The 24,568-nt window shown below is 37.2% G+C and overlaps 3 protein-coding genes across 3 annotated transcripts; all 3 read right to left on the bottom strand.

Moving 5' to 3' along the window:
* Nucleotides 1-685: 685 nt before the first annotated feature.
* On the bottom strand, nucleotides 686-1,487 carry LOC107608056 (uncharacterized). Its single transcript, XM_016309945.3, has 2 exons — nucleotides 1,252-1,487; nucleotides 686-1,160 (listed from the first exon to the last, which is right to left on the bottom strand). Exons 1-2 carry the CDS (start codon nucleotides 1,485-1,487, stop codon nucleotides 713-715), a joined length of 684 nt encoding a protein of 227 aa, XP_016165431.1. The 3' UTR covers nucleotides 686-712.
* An 11,587-nt stretch (nucleotides 1,488-13,074) lies between these two features.
* On the bottom strand, nucleotides 13,075-14,861 carry LOC107609608 (glucan endo-1,3-beta-D-glucosidase). The gene is made up of 2 exons (XM_016311618.3): nucleotides 13,379-14,861; nucleotides 13,075-13,281 (listed from the first exon to the last, which is right to left on the bottom strand). The coding sequence occupies exons 1-2, from the start codon at nucleotides 14,856-14,858 to the stop codon at nucleotides 13,250-13,252; spliced, it is 1,512 nt and encodes a 503-aa protein (XP_016167104.3). The 5' UTR covers nucleotides 14,859-14,861; the 3' UTR covers nucleotides 13,075-13,249.
* Nucleotides 14,862-21,021: 6,160 nt separating this feature from the next.
* GAPB (glyceraldehyde-3-phosphate dehydrogenase B subunit) lies at nucleotides 21,022-23,911 on the bottom strand. The gene is made up of 9 exons (XM_016311616.3): nucleotides 23,431-23,911; nucleotides 23,216-23,329; nucleotides 22,960-23,121; nucleotides 22,695-22,862; nucleotides 22,452-22,612; nucleotides 22,276-22,337; nucleotides 22,141-22,190; nucleotides 21,629-22,035; nucleotides 21,022-21,376 (listed from the first exon to the last, which is right to left on the bottom strand). The coding sequence occupies exons 1-9, from the start codon at nucleotides 23,527-23,529 to the stop codon at nucleotides 21,241-21,243; spliced, it is 1,359 nt and encodes a 452-aa protein (XP_016167102.2). The 5' UTR covers nucleotides 23,530-23,911; the 3' UTR covers nucleotides 21,022-21,240.
* Between the last annotated feature and the right edge of the window lie 657 nt (nucleotides 23,912-24,568).

Below are 24,568 nucleotides of genomic sequence, written 5' to 3'. Positions count from 1 at the left end.
ACTTTTGTATAGGGGAATGCTTATCCCCAATTTGTATTTTCCTTCTCCTCATCTTAATGAAATTGTTTTTACACTGTGTTCTAGCTGTTAATGTTGGTAAAAAATGGTCTTCTATTTTAATTTATTTTATTGAAATCTCATATTCCCGAAGAAGCTCCTCCAGATTCAGTTGTTCGGTAGAAATTCACAAACACAGCACTCTGTACTATGTTAACAAGATTCAACAGTGATGTTAGTTGTATTTTTATTATGTTTGATTATCTCAGATCAAGAGCATATCAAAAATTGCTCTGGCTTTAGGATAGTTGATTTATATCAATTGATTTTGCAAAGAGCTGAGTGAATATTCATCAAAGGCCTTTAATGTAATTCATAACTGTTAAAATATTCTGATCTCATTTTGAGCCAGAATCATAAAATATATAGTTCTTACATTGGATGCCATATAGATTGAATCTTCTTTTTGTAATTTTCCAAATTCCATATTACGAGAGTAAAGAAAAACATATTTACATGAACCAGAAATGACTATGCTGAGAATGGAAGACTTAATTGAAGCCTAAGTAATTCCATTGAAAGCATGCCTATTTTTACAACTAGAGTATGTACATAACTTTGAAATATGCTAAACAAAAGGAAATTACATATATCTAAATCAAAGAATATTTTTTTTCTTCTTCTTCTTCATAATCAAATGCAAAGTGCAATCTGATTAGACACTAGAAATGTGATCAGTGCCAATATCTGATCCAATAGTAGATCTATGAAATGTGAAAGATTCAGCCAATTTCACTGCATCTGAGACTCTAAGCCTTGTTCCTTGTTGACCTACAACAGTGGCTGTAACCTTAACTGCTATTGAACCTATGCTTTTCAAATCAGATATGCCTCTTAGAACACCATAAAGTATGCCGCATGCATATGCATCTCGGGCACCACAAGTATCTACCGGAACACATGGAAATGGGAGAATGTATACGGCTTCACCCTTTAGACTGATGTAGGAGCCTCTATGACCGTTAGTTACTGATACTAGCGAAACAAAATGGCTTAGATACCTTGTAACCAAAGCAGAGCTTTCCTTTGCGTCAAAATTGCAGAGCGCTCTGGCCTCATCACTGTTTGCGAAGATTAAATCCGCATGATTCCCAATAATTTCCTTGATGAAAGAAGAAATTGCAGCATGGAAAGGAATGAACTCTGGGTCTGCATAAATCTATGGAGAATAATGTCAAGTAATAATAATCTTACCAGAAATCATCATAGTGTCTCTCAATGCAGGAGACATCTGAGGTTGTTATCGCAACTAAGGCACCATTACTGCGAGCTTTCTGACATGCTTCTGTTATTGCTCTAATAGTATCGGGTAGTTCAAATAGATACCCTTCAACAAGAAGTATGTTGGTCTTGGTAACCGCATTAGCCAAGATTTTGTCATAGTTAACAGTTGATGATGTACCCTGCCCCCAGATTACAAATATTAGCATCTTCACCGTTGATATGGTGACAGAAAATAAACAAGTTGGAAGAGAAAACTAATAGAAAGCCAAGATAACCATTTTCCACTCCTAGATTGATGCTTAAAAGTAGAAATAAATAATAGTGCATGAAAGAGTAACTGTCAAGTCTTTTTTTTCTTCAATGTACAAAATGGAATACAAAGTGAACAATTCATCTCCAAAACAAAACTCAAGAAACTTTGGGCAACTCACGTAGCTCAACTATTCAACATGCCATTTAGATGTCTCAATGTTCTTTTCATTGTATGGATATACATAAAAACAAAGAGGATCAAAACTATACAAACCAATCCACATATATTTAGAAACAGATTATCAGTTAACAAAGAATCTACAAACTTTTTTTTGTCCTTCCGACACAACCAACTTTAGCTTCAAATTAATTGAGTTGGCTACAAAAAGCTTACCAAGCCAATTGCATATGAGATCTTCTTCTCCAGCATATACAAGAACCATGGATTTCATCCTCAAGAAGAGCCGGGATTCCAACTTCGAGGTTTCTCATCCAGTCCTGCATCATAGCATCATAGACTGTGCTACTACACGAAACAAAGTCCAAGTTCCCAACACCTAAATCATCCCTAACTGTCTTCTCGTTTAAGAATGTCTCTACATTGGAGAAGTCATAACACAGATTTCCCTCGCATTTCTTTCTAATGTCATAGTACTGCAATTTCAATATCACCAAGAATTTATAAAATTATTAAAAAAACTCCAACTCCCCAATATGTGAATTTCTTCTAAGTCAATTCAATCAAGTCACTCACCAAAACATCCAAAACATGTATCCAGAACCATAAGCATAATTCAACCAAATCATATGAAGCCATATAGTAAATTCAATCCAGAATTGTGACAATGTTTTTATATTGAATCAACAGCAGCAAAACAATAATTCACCAAAATAAATACAACAGGTTGGATCAAAACATCAATCTCAGTCAAATTAATAAATTAAACAATTGAATTTATAACTCAATCTTCAGTAGAATTAATTCAATATGAACAGAATGAATTGAAATAAAAATTCAAAATATTAATATCTCAAAATTCAGCATAATCATCAATAATACATCATATGCATGTTCAGAATAAATTTGAAATTTCAGAGGGATAGAGTCAGGGAAATAGAATCAGGGAGTGTTAGAGACTGAGACTTGAGACCTGAGAGGGTTGAAGGCTTGAAGCAGAGAAGAAGACACTTGAAACTTGAGATCTGAGACCTGCGATGGTTGAAGCAGAGAAGCGGCGACGACCCACGGCGAGGAGCAGCGAAGCGGCAATGACCCACGATGAGGAGCAGCGAAGCGGCGCGACCCACAGTGACAAAGCAAGCTTGAACAGAGAGGGCGACAGATAGAGAAAGGAGAGAAGGGTTTGGCAATGAGTTCGAGCTCTGAAGTGGAATGGTAGGTGGTGGGTGGTGGCTGTTGTTGGAATTCGAAGAGAGGAGAGGATTGTTGGTGCTGGACGCGGAGGCTGCGGGAGAGATGAGTGGCTTCAATTGGTGTTTGGTGATTTAGGGTTCAGCTTCAGCACTTGCCTTTCTTCTCTTTTTTTTTTTTTTACACAAAACGGCGACGTTTTAAAGGGTATTTTCCGAACCGGAAACCCTCTAAAAAATCAGACGGTTCTACCGGTTCATCGGTTAACCGTCGGTTCGACTGATTTTTTCACCGGTTTTTTGTCAGACGGTTTCTAGAACTGGGTAGTTGACCAGTTTCCGGTTAACTCGGTTGAACCGGTCAGTTCGGTTCGATTTTTAGAACCATGCTGGTTAGGGTTCCTCTAACCAACGACACCGTTTTGAGCAAATTTTAGAAAACCGGTTGGGTCCGGTTTGATTCGACCGATCGATTCTCAACCGGTTTGACGGTCCAACGACGATTTCTGAATCTTTCGGTTTTGATATATGACCGATTCGTTTTTTATACCGGTACACGGTTCGACCGACCGATTCGAAACAGTTTTCAAAATCTTGGTCTGAACCGCTTTTTCTTCCGATTCACGATTTGACCGGTTCGAACCGTTTTCAGAACTTGGCATTTTTCCCTTATTCCAAAAATCCGGCCAGGTGACGGTTCGGTTTGACCGACCAGTTCTTGGCCGGTTCGACGGTTCAAATGCGGTTTTTTAGATTGGGGGTTTTAACATTTGTCTAAGTTGTTTTTTGTGGTAGTTCATGGTTCAATCGGTTCAACTGGCCAGTCCGAACCGATTTTCAAAAGATAGATTATAACCATTTTCTCATGTTGTTTTTATTTTAAAATGCTTAATACATTTTAGTATCAAATTTTCAATTAAGCTTACGACACAGAAGTGGTTCAAGGAATCAAAATGCTAGAGTGAAAATTAAGCTTCACCTAAATTCAACTATAATCGAACGAAAGACGGAAACATTAATTTTCAACAAGAGTCCATAAAAAATAGAGTGCATAATAATTTTTTAAGTAAAAGAGATGAAACTAACAAGTCTTAGTAGTTAATATAATCTAAACATGACTACATGACAATTACGATTATTTAATTTTTGTTTGACTCCTTTTGTTTATACTTATTGTAATTCCTGGTAGCAGATTCAATGACATTACACAGCATCAAGTTGTGGGGCCTTAGAATCAAATCCAACGCAAGTCGCATCCTTGTACCATGATTAACCTGAAAAATATAAATATTTTAGGTTACCAACAAAATCATACACATTAGCAATTGTAGTAATATTTTTTTAGTAAAAGAAAATTACATTTATTGTATAACTATACGTCTTCCTGTAGTTTGTCATCCAGGTTGCCACCCATACCCTACAATCATTACTGTGTTAAATAAGACGCAGTTAGCTTATGCAGATAAAAATTTGAAAGAGGAAAACACAAATACAGATATTCCTTACGAGCCAGGAGCTTGTTCTCCTGTTTCTAGCATATCCACAAATGCAAAATCAAGTATCCTTGGCCTGAACGGAGTGTTGTATTTATACAACGAGTCATACTTGAGCATATCTTCCAGATACTTTGCCTATTTATATAGGAAAAAAATTAAATAAAGGACGATATTTGAAACCTAAAAAATGTCATAAAAGTGAAAACGGGGGAAAGTTAATTTACCAACTTTACTATACTCGATCTCTTTTACTCTTTATTTGTAGCAATCGGTAGGGAGTCTAGCAGAATTGTTTGATGATTGCACAAGTCAAAAACAACCAGATACCAATGTGTGTTGTTCTCGTTGACAGATAAAAAAATCTAGTACCAACTTTCACGTATTAGAATATTACTAGATACATTTTTTTTAAAAAGGTATAGATCAGTTCATAAAGATAAATGCCATTAAATAATAAAAAAAATTAAAAATACAATAAATCATATACCTTTTTTTGACCTTCATTCCATAAATTCTTTTTGATAATATTTCAACAGAACTTCAATTTTGGTATCACATTGCAGTATGAATTGCTGAATTAATAGTTAGGGGCTGAGTCAGTGACTTAATTATGTTACTTAATTGGTATCACTAACTCAACCCCTAACTATTAATTCAGCAATTCATACTGCAATGTGATACCAAAATTGAAGTTCTGTTGAAATATTATCAAAAAGAATTTATGGGAAAAGTTGATGAAGGTCTAAAAAAGGTATATGATTTATTGTATTTTTAATTTTTTTATTATTTAATGGCATTTATCTTTATGAATTGATCTATACCTTTTTAAAAAAAAAGTATCTAGTAATATTCTAATACGTGAAAGTTGGTACTAGATTTTTTTACCTGTCAACGAGAACAACACACATTGGTATCTGGTTGTTTTTTATTTGTGCAATCATCAAACAATTCTGCTAGACTCCCTACCGATTGCTACAAATAAAGAGCAAAAGAGATCGAGTATAGTAAAGTTGGTAAATTAACTTTCCCCCATTTTCACTTTTATGACATTTTTTTTAGGTTTCAAATATCGTCCTTTATTTAATTTTTTTCCTATATAAATAGACAAAATATCTGGAAGATATGCTCAAGTATGACTCGTTGTATAAATACAACACTCCGTTCAGGTCAAGGATACTTTATTTTGCATTTGTGGATATGCTAGAAACAGGAGAACAAGCTCCTGGCTCGTAAGGAATATCTGTATTTGTGTTTTCCTCTTTCAAATTTTTATCTGCATAAGCTAACCGCGTCTTATTTAACATAGTAATGATTGTGGGGTATGGGTGGCAACCTGGATGACAAACTACAGGAAGACGTATAGTTATATAATAAATGTAATTTTCTTTTACTAAAAAAATAGTACTACAATTGCTAATGTGTATGGTTTTGTTGGTAACCTAAAATATTTATATTTTTCAAGTTAATCATGGTACAAGGATGCGACTTGCGTTGGATTTGATTCTAAGGCCCCACAACTTGATACTGCGTAATGTCATTGAATCTGCTACCAGGAATTACAATAAGTATAAACAAAAGGAGTCAAACAAAAATTAAATAATCGTAATTGTCATGTAGTCATGTTTAGATTATATTAACTACTAAGACTTGTTAGTTTCATCTCTTTTACTTAAAAAATTATTATGCACTATATTTTTTATGGACTCTTGTTGAAAATTAATATTTCTGTCTTTCGTTCGATTATAGTTGAATTTAGGTGAAGCTTAATTTTCACTCTAGCATTTTGATTCCTTGAACCACTTCTGTGTCGTAAGCTTAATTGAAAATTTGATACTAAAATGTATTAAGCATTTTAAAATAAAAACAACATGAGAGAATGGTTATAATCTATCTTTTGAAAATCGGTTCGGACCGGCCGGTTGAACCGATTGAACCATGAACTACCACAAAAAACAACTTAGACAAATGTTAAAACCCCCAATCTAAAAAACTGCAATTGAACCGTCGAACCGGCCAAGAACTGGTCGGTCGAACCGAACCGTCACCTGGCCAGATTTTTGGAATAAGGGAAAAACGCCAAGTTCTGAGAACGGTTCAAACCGGTTAAATCGTGAATTGGAAGAAAAAGCGGTTCAGACCAAGATTTTGAAAATCGGTTCGAATCGGTCGGTCAAACTGTGTACCGGTATAAAAAATGAATCGGTCATATATCAAAACCGAAAGATTCAGAAACCGTCGTTGGACCGTCAAACCGGTCCAGAATCGATCGGTCGAATCGAACCGGACCCGACCGATTTTTTAAAATTTGCTCAAAACGGTGCCGTGGAACCCTAACCAACATGGTTCTGAAAATCGAACCGAACTGACTGGTTCAACCGAGTTAACCGGGAACTGGTCAACTACCCGGTCCAAGTAAGCCTAGAAACCGTCTGACAAAAAACTGGTGAAAAACCGGTCGAACCGACGGTTAACCGATGAACCGGTAGAACCGTCCGGTTTTTTAGAGGGTTTCCGGTTCGAAAATATACCCTCTAAAACGTCGCCGTTTTGTGTAAAAAATTAAAAAAAAAAAAGAAGAAAGGCAAGTGCTGAAGCTGAACCCTAAGTCACCAAACACCAATTGAAGCCACTCATCTCTCCCGCAGCCTCCGCGTCCAGCACCCACAATCCTCTCCTCTCTTCGAATTCCAACAATAGCCACCACCCACCACCTACCATCCCACTTCAGAGCTCGAACTCATTGCCGAACCCTTCTCTCCTTTCTCTATCTGTCGCCCTCTCTGTCCGAGCTCGCTTTGTCGCCGTGGGTCGCGCCGCTTCGCTGCTCCTCGTCGTGGGTCATTGCTGCTTCGCTGCTCCTCGCCGTGGGTCGTCGCCGCTTCTCTGCTTCAACCATCGCAGGTCTCAGATCTCAAGTTTCAAGTGTCTTCTTCTCTGCTTCAAGCCTTCAACCCTCTCAGGTCTCAAGTCTCAGTCTCTAACACTCCCTGATTCTGTTTTCCTGACTCTATCCCTCTGAAATTTCAAATTTATTCTGAACATGCATATGATGTATTATTGATGATTATGCTGAATTTTGAGATATTAATGTTTTGAATTTTTATTTCAATTCATTCTATTCATATTGAATTAATTCTACTGAAGATTGAGTTATAAATTCAATTGTTTAATTTATTAATTTGACTGAGATTGATGTTTAGATCCAACCTGTTGTATTTGTTTTGGTGAATTAATTTTTTGCTGCTGTTGATTCAATATAAAAATATTGTCACAATTCTGGATTGAATTTACTATATGGCTTCATATGATTTGGTTGAATTATGCTTATGGTTCTGGATACATGTTTTGGATGTTTTGGTGAGTGACTTGATTGAATTGACTTAGAAGAAATTCACATACTGGGGAGTTGGAGTTTTTTTAATAATTTTATGAATTCTTGGTGATATTGAAACTGCAGTACTATGACATTAGAAAGAAATGCGAGGGAAATCTGTGTTATGACTTCTCCAATGTAGAGACATTCTTAAACGAGAAGACAGTTAGGGATGCTTTAGGTGTTGGGAACTTGGACTTTGTTTCGTGTAGTAGCACAGTCTATGATGCTATGATGCAGGATTGGATGCATGAGAAACCTCGAAGTTGGAATCCCGGCTCTTCTTGAGGATGGAATCCATGGTTCTTGTATATGCTGGAGAAGAAGATCTCATATGCAATTGGCTTGGTAAGCTTTTTGTAGCCAACTCAATTAATTTGAAGCTAAAGTTGGTTGTGTCGGAAGGACAAAAAAAAGTTTGTAGATTCTTTGTTAACTGAGAATCTGTTTCTAAGTATATGTGGATTGGTTTGTATAGTTTTGATCTTCTTTGTTTTTATGTATATCCATACAATGAGAAGAACATTGAGACATTTAAATGGCATGTTGAATAGTTGAGCTACGCGAGTTGCCCAAAGTTTCTTGAGTTTTGTTTTGGAGATGAATTGTTCACTTTGTATTCTATTTTGTACATTGAAGAAAAAAAAGACTTGGCAGTTACTCTTTCATGCACTATTATTTATTTCTACTTTTAAGCATCAATCTAGGAGTGGAAAATGGTTATCTTGGCTTTCTACTAGTTTTCTCTTCCAACTTGTTTATTTTCTGTCACCATATCAACGGTGAAGATGCTAATATTTGTAATTTGGGGGCAGGATACATCATCAACTGTTAACTATGACAAAATCTTGGCTAATGCGGTTACCAAGACTAACATACTTCTTGTTGAAGGGTATCTATTTGAACTACCCGATACTATTAGAGCAATAACAGAAGCATGTCAGAAATCTCGCAGTAATGGTGCCTTAGTTGCAATAACAGCCTCAGATGTCTCCTGCATTGAGAGACATTATGATGATTTTTGGTAAGATTATTATTACTTGACATTATTCTCCATAGATTTATGCAGACCCAGAGTACATTCCTTTCCATGCTGCAATTTCTTCTTTCATCAGGGAAATTATTGGGAATCATGCGGATTTAATCTTCGCAAACAGTGATGAGGCCAGAGCGCTCTGCAATTTTGACGCAAAGGAAAGCTCTGCTTTGGTTACAAGGTATCTGGGCCATTTTGTTCCGCTAGTATCGGTAACTGACGGTCATAGAGGCTCCTACATCAGTCTAAAGGGTGAAGCCGTATACATTCCCCCGTTTCCATGTGTTCCGGTAGATACTTGTGGTGCCCGAGATGCATATGCATGCGGCATACTTTATGGTGTTCTAAGAGGCATATCTGATTTGAAAAGCATAGGTTCAATAGCAACTAAGGTTGCAGCCACTGTTGTAGGTCAACAAGGAACAAGGCTTAGAGTCTCAGATGCAGTGAAATTGGCTGAATCTTTCACATTTCATAGATCTACTATTGGATCAGATATTGGCACTGATCACATTTCTAGTGTCTAATCAGATTGCACTTTGCATTTGATTATGAAGAAGAAGAAGAAAAAAAATATTCTTTGATTTAGATATATGTAATTTCCTTTTGTTTAGCATATTTCAAAGTTATGTACATACTCTAGTTGTAAAAATAGGCATGCTTTCAATGGAATTACTTAGGCTTCAATTAAGTCTTCCATTCTCAGCATAGTCATTTCTGGTTCATGTAAATATGTTTTTCTTTACTTTCATAATATGAAATTTGGAAAATTACAAAAAGAAGATTCAATCTATATGGCATCCAATGTAAGAACTATATATTTTATGATTCTGGCTCAAAATGAGATCAGAATATTTTAACAGTTATGAATTACATTAAAGGCCTTTGATGAATATTCACTCGGCTCTTTGCAAAATCAATTGATATAAATCAACTATCCTAAAGCCAGAGCAATTTTTGATATGCTCTTGATCTGACATAATCAAACATAATAAAAATACAACTAACATCACTGTTGAATCTTGTTAACATAGTACAGAGTGCTGTGTTTGTGAATTTCTACCGAACAACTGAATCTGGAGGAGCTTCTTCGGGAATATGAGATTTCAATAAAATAAATTAAAATAGAAGACCATTTTTTACCAACATTAACAGCTAGAACACAGTGTAAAAACAATTTCATTAAGATGAGGAGAAGGAAAATACAAATTGGGGATAAGCATTCCCCTATACAAAAGTAAAACCAAAAAACAAAAGATTTATCTATAACAAATCCACTTTTTTTTTGGGGAACAGAGATTTTATTAGAACAAAAAAGAATTTACAAAAGTGGATACGCCATCTCAATGTATATCAAGGTATAGCAACCTTAAAAGATATGTGACAACAACACAGATACAAGTTCAAATGATATCCATGTTTCCATTTTTTTTTGGTGTAATCAACTAAGAAACTGAGAAGGTCCCTTCTCCAACCCTGCCACAAAAAGTATAATAACTGCTGAAAACATGACATGAAGTCGGTCAGCAGGCGAGTCGTAGGAGCTACACAAATATAGCAACTGAGAGATCTTATATGCACTACTTAGTAGTTAGTATACACTTCTCTTATATACCTATTAAAAGTGATTGATAAAAAGTGAGAAAAGATAAAAAAAATTCCTCTTTTATATCATAAACGAAAGTGTACAAGAAAGGTGCACAATAAAAGTGGTACATTTCTTCATTGACAGTATTAATGAGTGTCATATAGCAGTAGTAGTTGATAACATCAACATTCAAGCCCTGAGATGACCAAGACAAGCACTAATGATCTTATGATTAAAAAGGGAAAGTCAATTTATATATATCTGTAGATAAATAAGTTATTACAGCTTCATGCATCACTTAACAACAGTCCAACTGAGGGACTTACTTTGAAGATGTTGCTATGAAGGTTTCAGATATCCTGCTCATCCATCTCCTCAAGAATAACATATTTGCCAGCAGAATCTGTTGTGTGAAGCACTGCCACCTCGCCTTCACCAAAATGGCCCTTCTAAAGCTTCAGATATCTAAAATAGAAAAATAGACCAAAAAAACATATAAACAAGCATAATAGAATTAAAGGAAAAAGAATTTTGGAAGACAAGTTTGCTGATGACTTACTTGTACCAGTTGAATAAACTGACACCAAACAGAATAGTGCAGAGACCGAGCCCTTTCACCCATGTAAATTTATCATGAACGTACAATACCGCAACCTACACATAAACAGCATATAATCAGAAAGTGCAAGTAAATCTACAATCAGCAACCGCAACACTAAGAAACCTCTATCCTATTCGAACATAACATGCAACAGTTATAAAAAATATAGTACTAAATTAATTCATATACTGAAGCAATGTAATCTTGACAAAATGATACCGAAAGGATCTGGTAATAAACATACAAGATTAAGAGGAACCACTGGATATTCATATCAAAAGCTATCTATCTATCTATCTATCCATCTATCTATCTTATAACAAAATTTTTAGCCAAATTTTAACGAAGTTTCAGCACATTCTTAACAAAGAGTAACAAATTTTTCCAAATCTTTCTGATGTTAAGCATATTAGAAAAAGAAACCCAACTTTCAGGAGACAGTAACAAAATCATGAAATTTGAACAAGATCAAATACAGACCAAAAATAGAACAAAACTCACAGAGCCAAAAATCAAGAACAATCAGCACAACATACTAAACAGAGCCAGAAATCAACAATAATCAGCAACTAAAATTAGAATACAGCAACATATAATCACCCTAAATCCTAAAATCAATAAATCTATCAACAAAAATTCAAAAACAGCACATTCAGAAGTTAAAAAACACTAAAACAGCAGCAGCAACATAACAAGTGGCATGACATTCAGAAATCAAAAGCACATCAACAGAGCAAGTAGTTAAGTTTCAGTGGTGATATCACTCAGATGCATGTCAATAAAAAATAAAGAACACATAAAAAAGCAACACAGCAACACACAAAACAGCACCACAGAAGAAGATCATTCAAAAAAATATCACAACACACAAAAATAGCAACACAGCAAAACTAGAGCTCATTAGTAATCAAATAATTATTCAATAAAAAATTAAAACGCAAAACATTCAAATATTCAGTAATCAAATAATCATTGAAAATGGCATAAATAAAAAACGCAGAAGAAGTTAGCAGTGAACTGACCGTCGAAGTCTAAGGTTTTTTTCTTGGTTGAGCTTCTGCTCTCTGAACTCGAAGAAAGGAAACTGGAATGGAGATGGGTTTTTCTTCTGAGCAGTCTGAGAAGAGGGGGGCAGAATCGTGACGGAGATAGAGGCCAGGCGACGAACACAACTCAGAAGACGGTGGTGGGTTGGAAGAATCTGCGACGACCAGACGAAGACGATGGTGATTAAGCGCTCGACGGACGGCGGCAGGAGCGCAATGGAGCAGATGAATACCAGGAACTGACACGCCGAGGTCGAGGAAGAAGAAGCTGCAATTCTTGAAGGAGGAAGAAGCACAGACGACCAGACGACGATGGTAGTGCCTGAGAGCGACGGACGGCAGCAGTCCTTGCGGCGGTGGTGAAGAAGCTAGGGTTTCTGTTTCAACTTCCTTTTTTGATTTGGAAAGAAAGTGTTAAGATAGGGGTATTCAAAGGGTATTTTTGTCTAATCAAATAAAGGAAGAATGTTTAAGTCTTTTTATAAAATTAAATAAATAAATATTTTTTATTTTTATTTAATTAAAAGGATGTTTTAGTAAAAGTGGTGATATACTATATATTTAAAAAAAAAATTAAATGCTGACGTGGAAAATAAATTCCACATGTCTTATTGTTATTTGTCCATATTTTATTTGTCCATATTTTAAACGTATTGGTACGTATTAATTTATCATCGTACCGTAGCAAAACCATATGAGAATGTCTTACAAATTACCCACTCAACTTGGTTTTGAACACACCAAAATCAAAATCTCAAGTCTTCACTTCTTCAGTTTGTAAACTCACTTTCGATATAAACTACTGCATTATTATACTCTCATCTCCATTTGAAAATTAAAAAACGTCCTAAAAATCCAAATTGAAGCCTTTGTTCTCTTTTATTTTTCTAATGTCCCGAAGAAGTTCACGTGCCTATCTTCGTTAGGTGTGTCCAAATAAATGGAGCGTGCTATGATGGAGGCAAATTTTCGTCAGACACAAAGGACGAAATAATGAAAACTTTTACAGTGCCAACTGCCAACGGTGAACGAAGAAAAATTGGTTACTTTTTCAACTTAGAAAGTAATCATAAATCATAATGATAAAAAATAAATACAAGCAGTAGCTGTCAACCACTGCTACAAGATAATAAATTAATAACAGCAGTAACATAGCAAGGCAGAGCGCTCCTCCTCGTCCTCCTCGGTGTGTTTTTCCATAGTCCTTACTGTTGAGGATACCGGCACTCACCATAACCTTAACAAAAACAATGAATTAATTAGGACTAATCAAGAAGATGCATGAACTAATAACCTTGATTAATCTAATAAACTAAATCAGTAGAGGAGCTTACTAGGGTCGCTGAAGGTAACAAGGCCAGTGCCCTTGAAGTCGCAGTTCCAGTAGTTTCTACCATGCATCTGGTAATAAGCATTCATAGCAAAGGAGGCGTGAGCAAGAAGCTTGTTTGGCTGAAAGCAGTTACCACCTTCATAAACCTCTCTACAATCAACACCGCCGGGCCCACAGCAAAAGTCCAAAACGCTCTGAAGAACTTTATCATCCGCATGAGGCTTCGCAACACACCAAACCGAAGGACCCCTGACACCACCACCACCACTTAAACCATTTTTCTCGCTGAACCCAAACGACGTCGTTCCGCTGCAAAACTCACAACTCAAATCAACCTCATACACTTTAGATCCATCCCCGTTGAAAATCCCGAAGTTTCTCTCACTCTCGTCACCTTCCTTCTTGTTCTCGTTGAACAGTGCGAACACGAAGATCTCGATTCGGTCCTTAGGCTTCATCGGTGTTCCTTTGTTACTCTGCGCGCGTTCTATCAACCTCGTGTTGTAGATCTTCGCGTTCTGAGGAGTAGCAGCGTTGTCACCCTTGGAAGGCCAACCTGACTCTGAAACCGTTATTTCCAAGCTTCTGTTTCCAAACCCTAGAGCATCAATGGCGGATCTCACAGCATCGATCTGCGCGTCCAGCATGTTGCTGTAGACGTAGCCTTTTGGATCGTGAACACCGGAAGCGTTACCGAGAAGAGCGTAGTCGAGGTTCACGGAGGTAGGGTTGTCTCTGTAGGCGAAGTAAGGGTAAGCGTTGATCATGAAGGGAGCACCGGTATCGGCTAAGAAGGTAACAATGTCGGTCATTACGGGAACGAGGTTCATGGCGAAGGTGGCGGAGGAAGGAGGGAAGGAAGAAGCGAGAACAGCCATGCTGTGCGGCGTTGTGACCTTAATTTTGCGGTCGAGGCCGTGGGAGGCTAGAACGGAGTGGAGATTCTGCATGGCTTTGAACAATGCGTTGGGGTCGAGGTGGTCGTCGTTGTTGTCGATGGTGGTGGTGAGGTACTCGTTGCCGACGGCGATGGCGACGACGGAGGTGGCGGGCAGGAAGGGGAGGATGCGGGTGGAGAGCCAGGAGTGTACAGCGGAGATGTCAGAGCTGATGTTGGCTACGCGGGAGTTCTCGAGGGAGACAATGAGGTCAATGGCGGTGTTGGAGAAAGCTTGGAGGATTTCAGGGTTAGAGTCATAGATCTTAACCTTGTCGATGAGTGTTGACTGAAGAAGCTGTGCTACTTTCTTTGGTGATGGAAGGTTGTTACCCAGCGTGCCATAGTTGATGCCCACTCCCGTAACTGAAACTGGAACCATGAGCAGCGTCAAAAGCAGCAACACCACTGGCTCTATTGAAAGTGGAGGGTGGTAGCTGCCCATGACCAAGTGGTCAATAATGCTGAGGTTTTCTTGGAAGATGACACTTGACAGTATCTCTATTCTCCATCTATCCATATATAATAGACCCACTCGCCACATAACCAAGAGACCATATAAAAAATGGAAAAATATAGATAACAAATAAGATTTTTGAACAATGTATAAATAATATTAATTAATAAAATTAAAAGAATAAATTTAATTAATAATATTAAATTAGAATGTAGTGTATTTTTATTTGACTGGTAATTATTCATGTTGTTCAAAATTTTTATTATTCTTTTAGTACTCCTCGTAAAAAATAATTTCTGCATTTATTAATGCTTACTACTATTATTAACTCCCAAGGAGATAGATACGATACGGTACTGTAGTTGGTAGAAATGGATTCTTAATTTTTTTTAACAAATTGAAGAAATAAAGTATAATTTTTTATTATTAATTTTATAAGTAAAATAAAAAATAAATATAAAAAAAATAATAAAAAACTAAAAATTACACTTTATGTTCTTAATTTTTTTAATAATTAAAAAAATCTATTTCCATAATTGTATCGTGTTACATTTTATTCATTTAGAATAAAGAGCGTGATTTAAGTAAGTAGGGGTATGTATGTAGTAGTGGGAAGAGAAATTCAAGAAGAGAGGCCAGGGGCAGAGATGGGGGACCCAAGTCAAGTCAAAAAGAAAATAGTGGTGTCGGGGTATAGGGTAACGCGAGACGAGTGAGGTATTAGATATTGCCATATTGGACTTTTGATTTGTGGGTGCTTCTTACTATGCACATTTCCAACAGATTCTTCTTCATCCTCCACGCTTCAACATTTTAAAATTACTTTTATGATTTCCGCTGTTTTTTCTCTACCTACTACTCATGTTTGTCGTATAACGGGATGGAATCAAACAAATCAAATTTCCCTCGTTGCATTCTCATTTGAAGGAGGGAAGCTTTTATTTTATCCTATTCATTTTACAAAGGAGAGGATATCATGCGCATAGTTATCCCGATAATTAATCGGTTATACGACTGAATTGCTGGATTTATCAGGTTAATTCAATTATAATTAAATATTAATTTTTAGATATAATTTATGATATAAAAGAGATAATAAATTAATTATGAGTATAAAATATTTTTTTAATTTAAAATAATAAGAAAAAAAACATAACATAATTAATATATTAAATTTGGTATTAATGTAAATTTATATTTAAAAAAATAAAAAATAAAATTAATTTAAAGTTACTATATAATTATCTTTTGTTATATATATATATATATATATATATTAAGAAACGTGTTAGCAGAGTGGTAAGAGATGGGATTTTGAGTGGTAAGAGATGAGACCTTGCATGCAGGAGGTCCCTTGTTCGAGTGGAGATCCTTCAATAGTTCACGGCAGGCGGGTACATCCATGGACTCGCACGGGTCAACAGCGATTCAGGCACAAATTGCTCGATTTTCAACGAATTTGACCATCGTTGACCGGATCAACTGCATGTCCAGTTCACAACATCAACCGAACCGACCATGTGTTTTTTATTTTTTTATTTTTTACCTTGTCTGGCTCAGGTTGGATTGACCCGAAACCAAACCCGCAATAACCCAACCTAACCCGAGATTAACCCACTCTTTGGCTATTGTTTGGTTTGAAACTTCATCTTCTTCCCTTGTTCAACCGCTTGAAGATCCTCGTCGACATGTTCCCACGGTGACCTTCCGATCATGCCCATGGTATCCGTGACTGCCACCGCTTACCATTGTAAAAGGTAGCTGGGATGCAGAGCCTTGATCCTCTTCCCGTGTTGTGATGCCGCCGATGACGCCGTTGAGCAGGCGAAGTTTCCATGGTTCTACTCGTGGCATGGTATCAAACGCCACCATTGATGACTCCTAAGATTGCTGTGATACCACGCCTCAGCCCCATGGTCCTTGCGAAGGTCCTTGGATGTGCCTCTTCCTTTTTACTATTTGTTATGATTCCCAGTGGTTCGACACCTTGCGTTGTGAAGTTGCTTCCAAGAACAGAGTTATTAGTGTCAAGCTCAAGGTTGGGATTGTTGTTTTGGCCATTTTCTCTGGCTTCCATTTGATCATATCAGATGAGTGTCGTTCTGCTACTGGATTTTGATCTCTCGCACTTGATAGTTTCTCCTCATGATTTTGCGCTCGCGCCGAGCTTGCATATGCCGTTGTATTCCACTGATACATTTGGGGGGTCTCCTTCCATATCAGCTCGCGCAATTCTCTTGGCATGTTCCCATTTCAATTTATCTCCAATTTTCTTTCCGCCTCCATCGCAGCTGCCATGTGTGCCAGGTTGTTTCCTTCCCTTGGAACCCAACTGCGTCTGTTGTCCTCTATATCCTCCATCCAGTCCAACACATCTCTCAGAATTGGCTCGGCTTCTCCCCCTATGAATTTTTATTTCAAAGCTTGAATAGTAAGAAGGTCGTCTGATCCAATCCAAGGTTTCTGGCTAAAATAATTGCGCTTTTTACTGCAGTTGCTTCTGCTGTTAGGACTGAGCTTGCTGCAATTTTTCCCATGGTGACAATGAGGAAATGCATCTTTAATCTCAATCACACCTTTTAGCTAGGTTATTTTCGAAAATTCAATCCAAAAACCACCCCACAGCTGTGTATTGTACTATTAACTGTGTTTTCAGAGGTTTATACTGAGGTGCTGGTGTGCCTTTACTCTGATCATTGCCTGTTGTTCACTAGGTGCAAGTTGCCCGAGAGGGCTATCAAGGGCCATCACTCGTTCAGATTTCAGGCTGTATGGATGACTCATCCTCTTTTAGTAATGTTGTTCATACAACTTGGAATAAAAGAGCTCCGGATGTGGTCAAATATTTGTTGGAGGTTCAGAAAGATGTAACTAGCTTCAATAAAAAGGTTTTTGACAATATTTTTGTAAAGAAAAGGGAGTTGGAGAGGCTTTTGAATGATGTTCAGATTACTCTGGAGAGTCGGGAGGACCAACAACTTAGGATCAAAGAGCAAGTTTTGCATCTGGAACTGAATTTCCTCCTTCTTCAAGAAGAGCTGTTGTGGTACCAACAATCTAGAGAACAGTGGGTGAGATGTGTAGACAGAAATACAACATTTTTTCATTTGCAGATGGTTATCAGGCGAAAGAGAAACAAGATTCATGGGTTATTTTTGGAGGATGGGTCTCGGGCAACAGAGACTTTTGACTCTAAAAACGGCGGCAAATTCTTTCTTTCAAAAAGTCTTTTCTACAAAGGAGGATATTGACCTAGACGTCATGGAGCCTTTTTCCTGCCTGTCTTCTAGTACTGAGACTTGTCAAAAGCTAGTGGAACCAGTGATGTCTGAAAAGGGTAAAAAATCTGTGATGACCATGAGTTCGTTTAAATCCCCAGAGCCATATGGATTTCAAGCAATTTTCTACAAAGAGTTTTGGGACTCTCTTAGCAATGATGTGTGTGGGCTGGTCAAACGAGCTTTTAAGGGTGAGCCAATGAATGCGGCTATTTTTTATACTCATTGTTCTAATTCCTAAAGTGGAAGTTCCCTCTTCTTTACGGGAGTTTTGGCCTATTAGCTTATGTAATGTAATTTATAAAATTATTACAAAGGTTCTAGTTAACAGGTTCAGACCTTTTCTGTCGGAAATCATTGGTCCTTTGCAAGGTGGGTTCATTCCAGGAAGAGGAACCGCAGAGAATATTATCATTGCTCAGGAGATTATGCACTTCATGAGAAAAACCAAGTCTCGAAAAGGGACCTTGGCATTCAAGATTGACCTGGAAAAAACTTATGACAGGGTAGATTGATATTTTTTGGAAGCTATTTTGGTCCAATTTGGGTTTCCAAAGGCTACCATTAATCTTATATTAAATTGTGTGACTTCCTCTTTGCTGACAGTTTTGTAGAATGGAAACAGGCTCCAAAATTTCAATCCAAAGAGAGGGTTGAGGCAAGGAGATCCTATGTCTCCATATCTATTTGTACTCTGTATGAAAATGCTTGCCTGCTTTATCTCTCATAGAGTTTTTCAAGGTTCGTGAAACCTGGTTGCGGTTTCTAGAAACGGACTTGGACTCTCTCACTTGATGTTTACAGATGACCTCTTGCTTTTCTGTAAGGCATCGAAAGCTCAAATAATAGAGGTCATGCATTGCCTGGACTTGTTTTCTAGAGCGTCAGGTCTGAAGATAAATTTTCATAAGTCGAAGGCCTAGTGTTTCAAGAGGGTGTCGGAGAGGAGGAAAGAGGTTCTCTCAGGGGTCTCTGACATCCAGTTCTACAATGATTTAGGTAAATACCTGGAAATTAACATCGGCCATGCCAGAGTTTCCAAGAGGACGACTCAAGAGGTTATTGAAAAAATTTCGAGGAAGCTCTCCAGTTGAAAATGATGTCTGTTGAATAAGGCAAGGAGGCTTTGTCTTATCAAATCGGTTATGGCCTCCATCCCGATTTATGACATGCAAATTTTCCTTCTCCCGAAGTATCCATGTAATAAAATTGATTCTTTGATGAGACAGTTCTTGTGGAAAGGCCAAGCGACCGGGAAAGGGCTGTCTCTGGTCAGGTGGGAGGTCGCCATAAATCCTAAAAAGGCAAGAGAATTGGGTATTAAGGTCCATGCTAACATGGCACTTTTGGAAAAGCTGGTATGGGATTGTCTAAATAATAGTGAGAAGTTGTGGGTGCAGGTTCTGAAGCATAAATATCTCAAGAATTAGTCTGGTATGAGAAAAAATAGTAGAAATTTTTCATCGGCTACCTAGAAGAACATTGTTAGTGCCTATGAGCATCTTAAGGAAGGGTTTCATTGGAATGTTGGGGATATCCACAAATCAGTTTGGTATGATAAGTTGACTTCTTTTGGTAAGCTTTGCAACCTTGTTCCTTATGTGCATATTTTTTAATCAGATTTCATAGTGGCTGACTTGTGGAAAGGGGTATCATGGGAGGTTGATAGTCTTACCACGCTTATTTCGCATGAGATTAAGCAGTTTATTCGTGGTTTGAGATATCCTAATTTGACTGAGTTGGAGCCACAGTGGAAGTGGTGCCCTGCAGCAACAAAAAAGTATAGTGCAAGGGAGAGTTATAGATAGTTATTAGAGAAATCCTTGAATTGGAATGCCAATAGCAACTGGAACTGGTTGTGGAATACTAACATTTTGGAGAAGTTCAAATTCACTATGTGGCTTGGCTTACATGATGCTCTACCAACTGAGACATTTCGATTCGAGCGGCATTTAGCTTATTCAGATATATGTAAGAGATGTAATAAGGCACAGGAAACAATGGAGTATTGCCTTAGAGTCTGTGAACGATCAAAGGCAATTTGGCATATGTTGGATCCTAATATCCTCGACTTGACGGCTGGTACTGCTCTCGAAGAGTGGTTTCGGAAGGCCTTGGCTGACAATGAGGCGTCTTTTGGTGCAAGGCTTTGGTGGGTATGTAGACATAGGTGCAAGACATATTCAATGCTGACAACCCTTGGACAGACCACAAGGTTGTTGCCTTGGCCAAAATTATCGCCAAGGACTTACTTTACAGGAATTGAAACAATACCTTTAGGTCTCTTCAAAATTGCTTGTGTTGGGAACCACCGGCAAGCAACAGTTTTAAAGTTAATTGTGATGCAAACTTGTATCTGGATTCAAATTTAGCAGAGTTCGGGTGTATTATTAGAGATTTTAAGGGAGGTTGGATCTTGGGCTGCTCTGAAAGCATTCCTCCTTGGTCTATCATCAAATGTGAATTATTTGCTGCTTGGAGGGAGTTGGTTTTAGATTGGGATTGCGGTTTGAGAAATATTATATGTGAAACGGATTGTCTTGATATTCTGGCCATTATGCATGATCTTACAAGTGAATATTCATTGGAAGTAACAGATTTGGTTCAGGAGCTTTTATCTCGTTCTTGGCTTGTTCACGTTAAGTGGGTATCTCAAAAAGCAAATAGAACTACGAATTAGATGGTTAGATATGGTGCTAAAAGTAACTCTAATCATGTTATTTGGTTTGCGCCTTGTGTTGATCTTGAGCAAATTATGTGCTCGGATATAAGATAGTGTTTACTTTGTTTCTTTTCATGTTTAGACACCAAAAACTATGTTTCCTTCTTGACCAAAAACCGTTTTTTGGTTTTTTTTTTTTTTTTTTTTTTTTTTTTACCTTAAACGGAGGCTGCACAAGCCATTGAAATTCCAGTTGGAACTAAACAAGCTTAATCAATTCGAAGAATAATAAATAATATATCACCAATACAATATATCATCATGGTATTATGCATTGTTGTTGCGCAAAAAAAAAGGCATTATTCAACAGCAAATAGCATACACATTTAAATTTTAGAAGACATGCCCCAGACATGATCCTCACCTATTGTCGTCTGAACACGTTGTTCTTGTTCTCCCTCATAAATTAAATTAACACAAATTCAAAATAAATGGTCTGGTGGCAGCGATAATAACCAAAGCTGCTATTCTATTCAAAGACTTTGCATTCTTCATCAGCTGGGTTTGTCTCACAAAACTCTTCCAATGGGTCTCCACCTCCCTTTGCAGCAGCTACTCCGGGCCACTTGTTTGCCACCAAATGTGCCAAATCCACAACCCTTTGGCTGCAATCACCCCGTATTTTAACTATCAATAATCTGATCCTTTGTAACAATATTCACCATCTGTTCTAAAATATATATCACTGATAATTCAATGTACTAAATTTCTATAGTTGCCGATTTTAATTATATATGATAATTTCTATAGTACATGCTAATTCAATGTACTGCTACATGTGCATGTTCTATCTCAAGGATTCATTAAGTGAGAAAGCCAAAACAAAAGTAGCTGCTATATGTGGAGAGTGGCCTAACCTGTAACCCCATTCATTGTCATACCAAGCAACAACCTTAACCATATCATCTCCCATGACCATAGTGAGTGAAGAGTCAATAGTAGAAGAAACATCGGTGCAGCGGAAGTCTACGGACACAAGAGGAACATCACACACGTCCAATACACCCTTCAACGGCCCCTCAGCTGCCTTTCTGAAAGCTGCATTGACTTCTTCAGCCGTAACACCCTTCTTCTCAACATTGATAACAAGGTCAACTACTGAGACATTAGGGGTAGGCACTCGCAGCGCAATTCCATTGAGCTTTCCCTTCAGTTTTGGCAGCACTAAGGACACAGCCTTGGCTGCTCCGGTGCTTGTAGGAACAATGTTCAATGCTGCAGCTCTTGCTCTTCTTAAATCCCTGTGTGAAGCATCCAAAAGCCTCTGCACAAGCACAATTCAGTTACAAATTGGTAAAACAGCACTGAAGAGTAAACACTAGACTAGTTAAAGAGATAAACAAGAGCAAAATTGTAGCTGATTTTGTACCTGGTCTCCTGTGTAGGAGTGTGTAGTTGTCATGGTTCCTTTCACAATGCCTGGAAAATATAGAGCAAATCAAAGTAACTCTCTAAGTTCTCAAACATTAAGTAACATCATCATGTGTCGGAGGTTTTGACTTACCAAATTCTTCATCCAATATCTTCACAAACGGAGCAAGACAGTTTGTGGTGCAAGAAGCATTACTAAATTGAAGGAAAAAAAAAGAAAGAATTCAAAATCAACCACTTAGTTATACTAATGATAATTACTCATTTACTTTTACTTAGCTTAAAGAAGAGTGTTAATGTTTCAAGGACCTTATAATGTTGGCAACATCATGGCCGTAGTCTTGTTCGTTGACTCCGAGGACGTAGGTTGGAATATCAGCACCCTTAGCAGGAGCAGTGATGATGACTTTCTTGGCACCGGCTTGGATGTGTTTTCCAGCACCAGGCCCATCCACAAACACTCCAGTTCCCTGAATATCATCCAATCAAATCGAATCAAATCAAATCAAATCAAATCAAAGGAAGCACAGAATCCAAAAGGTCAAGACTTACCTCAATAACAATGTCAATTCCAAGCTCAGCCCAAGGAAGTTTAAGAGGATCCCTGTTTGAGACAACCTTAATGGGCTTACCGTCCACGGAAATGGTTTGGTCATCCACTATTTTCACATCTGCTTTGAAAGTTCCCAGCATAGAATCATATTTAAGCAAGTGCGACGCCTGCTTATGCAAATTAAATCACCATATGTTAATTACGTACGTACTAATTACTGTCATTCATTTCATCTGAAAATGGCATTGTAATGCGAATACTTACATTCTTGACACCACCGCTGTCATTCACAACAACCACATCAAGGGGTGAGTCCTTGCGACCGTGCCAGCAGCGCAAGAAGTTTCTACCGATGCGTCCAAAGCCATTGATAGCTACCTTCAACTTGGCCACTGTCTCTCCCCTCACAGGCCTTGATCCCGTCGTCTACTTTTAACTCACAATATTTAAAAAAAAAAAAAACGGAAAGAAAAAAAAATTGCTTAAATAAAAAGCTCAAATGGTTGATTAAGAAATGAACCTTGGGAGTGAGTTGAGAAGCCACAACATCAAAGAAGGAAGAATCTCTAGCATTAATGGCATGGGTAACACATGAACTTGATTTCAGCCCCGAGAACTCCATCACCTCAAGCCTCTGCTCATAATGAATCAAAGTGATGAATAAGAATAATAATTAAGATCGAACTACTTAATTATGCCACAGAATTTGGAAAGAGATGATGATATAGTAGTAACCTTGGAGGAGCATTGGGTTGGAAAAGAGTGAGAGGACTTGCATGGAAGCCTTGTGTTAGTGGGGATCTTCGTGGAAGCTAGAGCTGCGTAAGTAGCCATGGCTGCAACCAATGCAAATCAACTACTTCTTGTTCTTCTTGTCAAGCTGGGTATATAATATGAAAAATAAATAATTATGTTGCGTTTGGTCCTCTAGTTTTATTCTTTTACAGCTTTCTTTTGTTTGAAGTTGGTGTGTCAAAATAAAAATATGGTTGACGTTGATGGTGAGTAAACGGGAATGAGTGGTGAATAAGTTACCAAAAATCTGTAGGATAGGATAAGATCATGATTGGACAACATTTTTCTCCTTTTTTTTTTCCAGTAATTAGACTTTCATATTTTCAGCCACATGTAGCATATTCCTCACCGCTTACTAATTTCCCTTCGTTTGTGCTATATGTTTTTCTCTGTTTTTCTTCTTCTTTTATTTTTTAAGAGCAAGAAGAAAAATAAATGAACGACTACAAAAGCGTTTTGGATGCTTTTAAGCAACTTTATGGTTTTTCACACATCCTCCTCTATTGAATGCAATCATGAACCAATGGAGTTGCAAACATGAAACTTAAACTGTCGTTTGCTATTTTCACACCGATTTAATTGGTAATCCCGTTTAATTAATAGGAGATCGACGACCACAATTTTGGACGTGCACGGTAGATTGAGAAATTATGGTAAAATTAGAAGTAACAATAAGTAATGTGAATGTATTTTTTTTGGTGACTATAATGTGAATGTATTTAATTACTAATCTTAATTTTTTAAATTTTAAAATTTAAAATTAAATAATTAATTAAGAATTTGACTTTTAATTTTTAATTTATCTTCCTTTTTAAATTTATTATTCACATTATTTACCATCACCAATATTTTCTTATACTTTCTTTTAATTATATCATTAAAGAATTTGCCATCTTCACTAATTTTACGTTGAGATAATAACAAAAAGAGAAAAATTATCAAAATTTATTATTTTTGGTTATTACTTAACGATAACTCAATTCATTTACTCTAGTTTTTTTAGTCTTTTAAACATCAAAGATTAAGTGATGGTCAAAAAAATAAATTCTAATGGTAATCTAACATTCCTCTAATAAAA

Source organism: Arachis ipaensis, chromosome B7 (assembly GCF_059453495.1).
Source record: "Arachis ipaensis isolate K30076 ecotype BB chromosome B7, ASM5945349v1, whole genome shotgun sequence".
Lineage (NCBI taxonomy): Eukaryota > Viridiplantae > Streptophyta > Magnoliopsida > Fabales > Fabaceae > Arachis > Arachis ipaensis.
The sequence above is the reverse complement of the archived record's forward strand: the minus strand, read 5'-3'. Positions and strand labels throughout refer to the sequence as shown.

What these genes read in the sequence shown, in the direction of transcription:
- GAPB (XM_016311616.3), bottom strand. Translation starts at nt 23,529, where the DNA reads ATGGCTACTTACGCAGCTCTAGCTTCCACGAAGATCCCCACTAACACA. An exon ending in CAACCCAATGCTCCTCCAAG is followed by an intron (nt 23,330 to 23,430) that starts GTTACTACTATA and finishes CATTATGAGCAG; the next exon opens with AGGCTTGAGGTGATGGAGTT. An exon ending in GATATTGGATGAAGAATTTG is followed by an intron (nt 22,191 to 22,275) that starts GTAAGTCAAAAC and finishes TATATTTTCCAG; the next exon opens with GCATTGTGAAAGGAACCATG.
- LOC107609608 (XM_016311618.3), bottom strand. Translation starts at nt 14,858, where the DNA reads ATGTGGCGAGTGGGTCTATTATATATGGATAGATGGAGAATAGAGATA. An exon ending in TGTTACCTTCAGCGACCCTA is followed by an intron (nt 13,282 to 13,378) that starts GTAAGCTCCTCT and finishes GTTTTTGTTAAG; the next exon opens with GTTATGGTGAGTGCCGGTAT.
- LOC107608056 (XM_016309945.3), bottom strand. Translation starts at nt 1,487, where the DNA reads ATGCTAATATTTGTAATCTGGGGGCAGGGTACATCATCAACTGTTAAC. An exon ending in AGACACTATGATGATTTCTG is followed by an intron (nt 1,161 to 1,251) that starts GTAAGATTATTA and finishes TTCTTTCATCAA; the next exon opens with GGAAATTATTGGGAATCATG.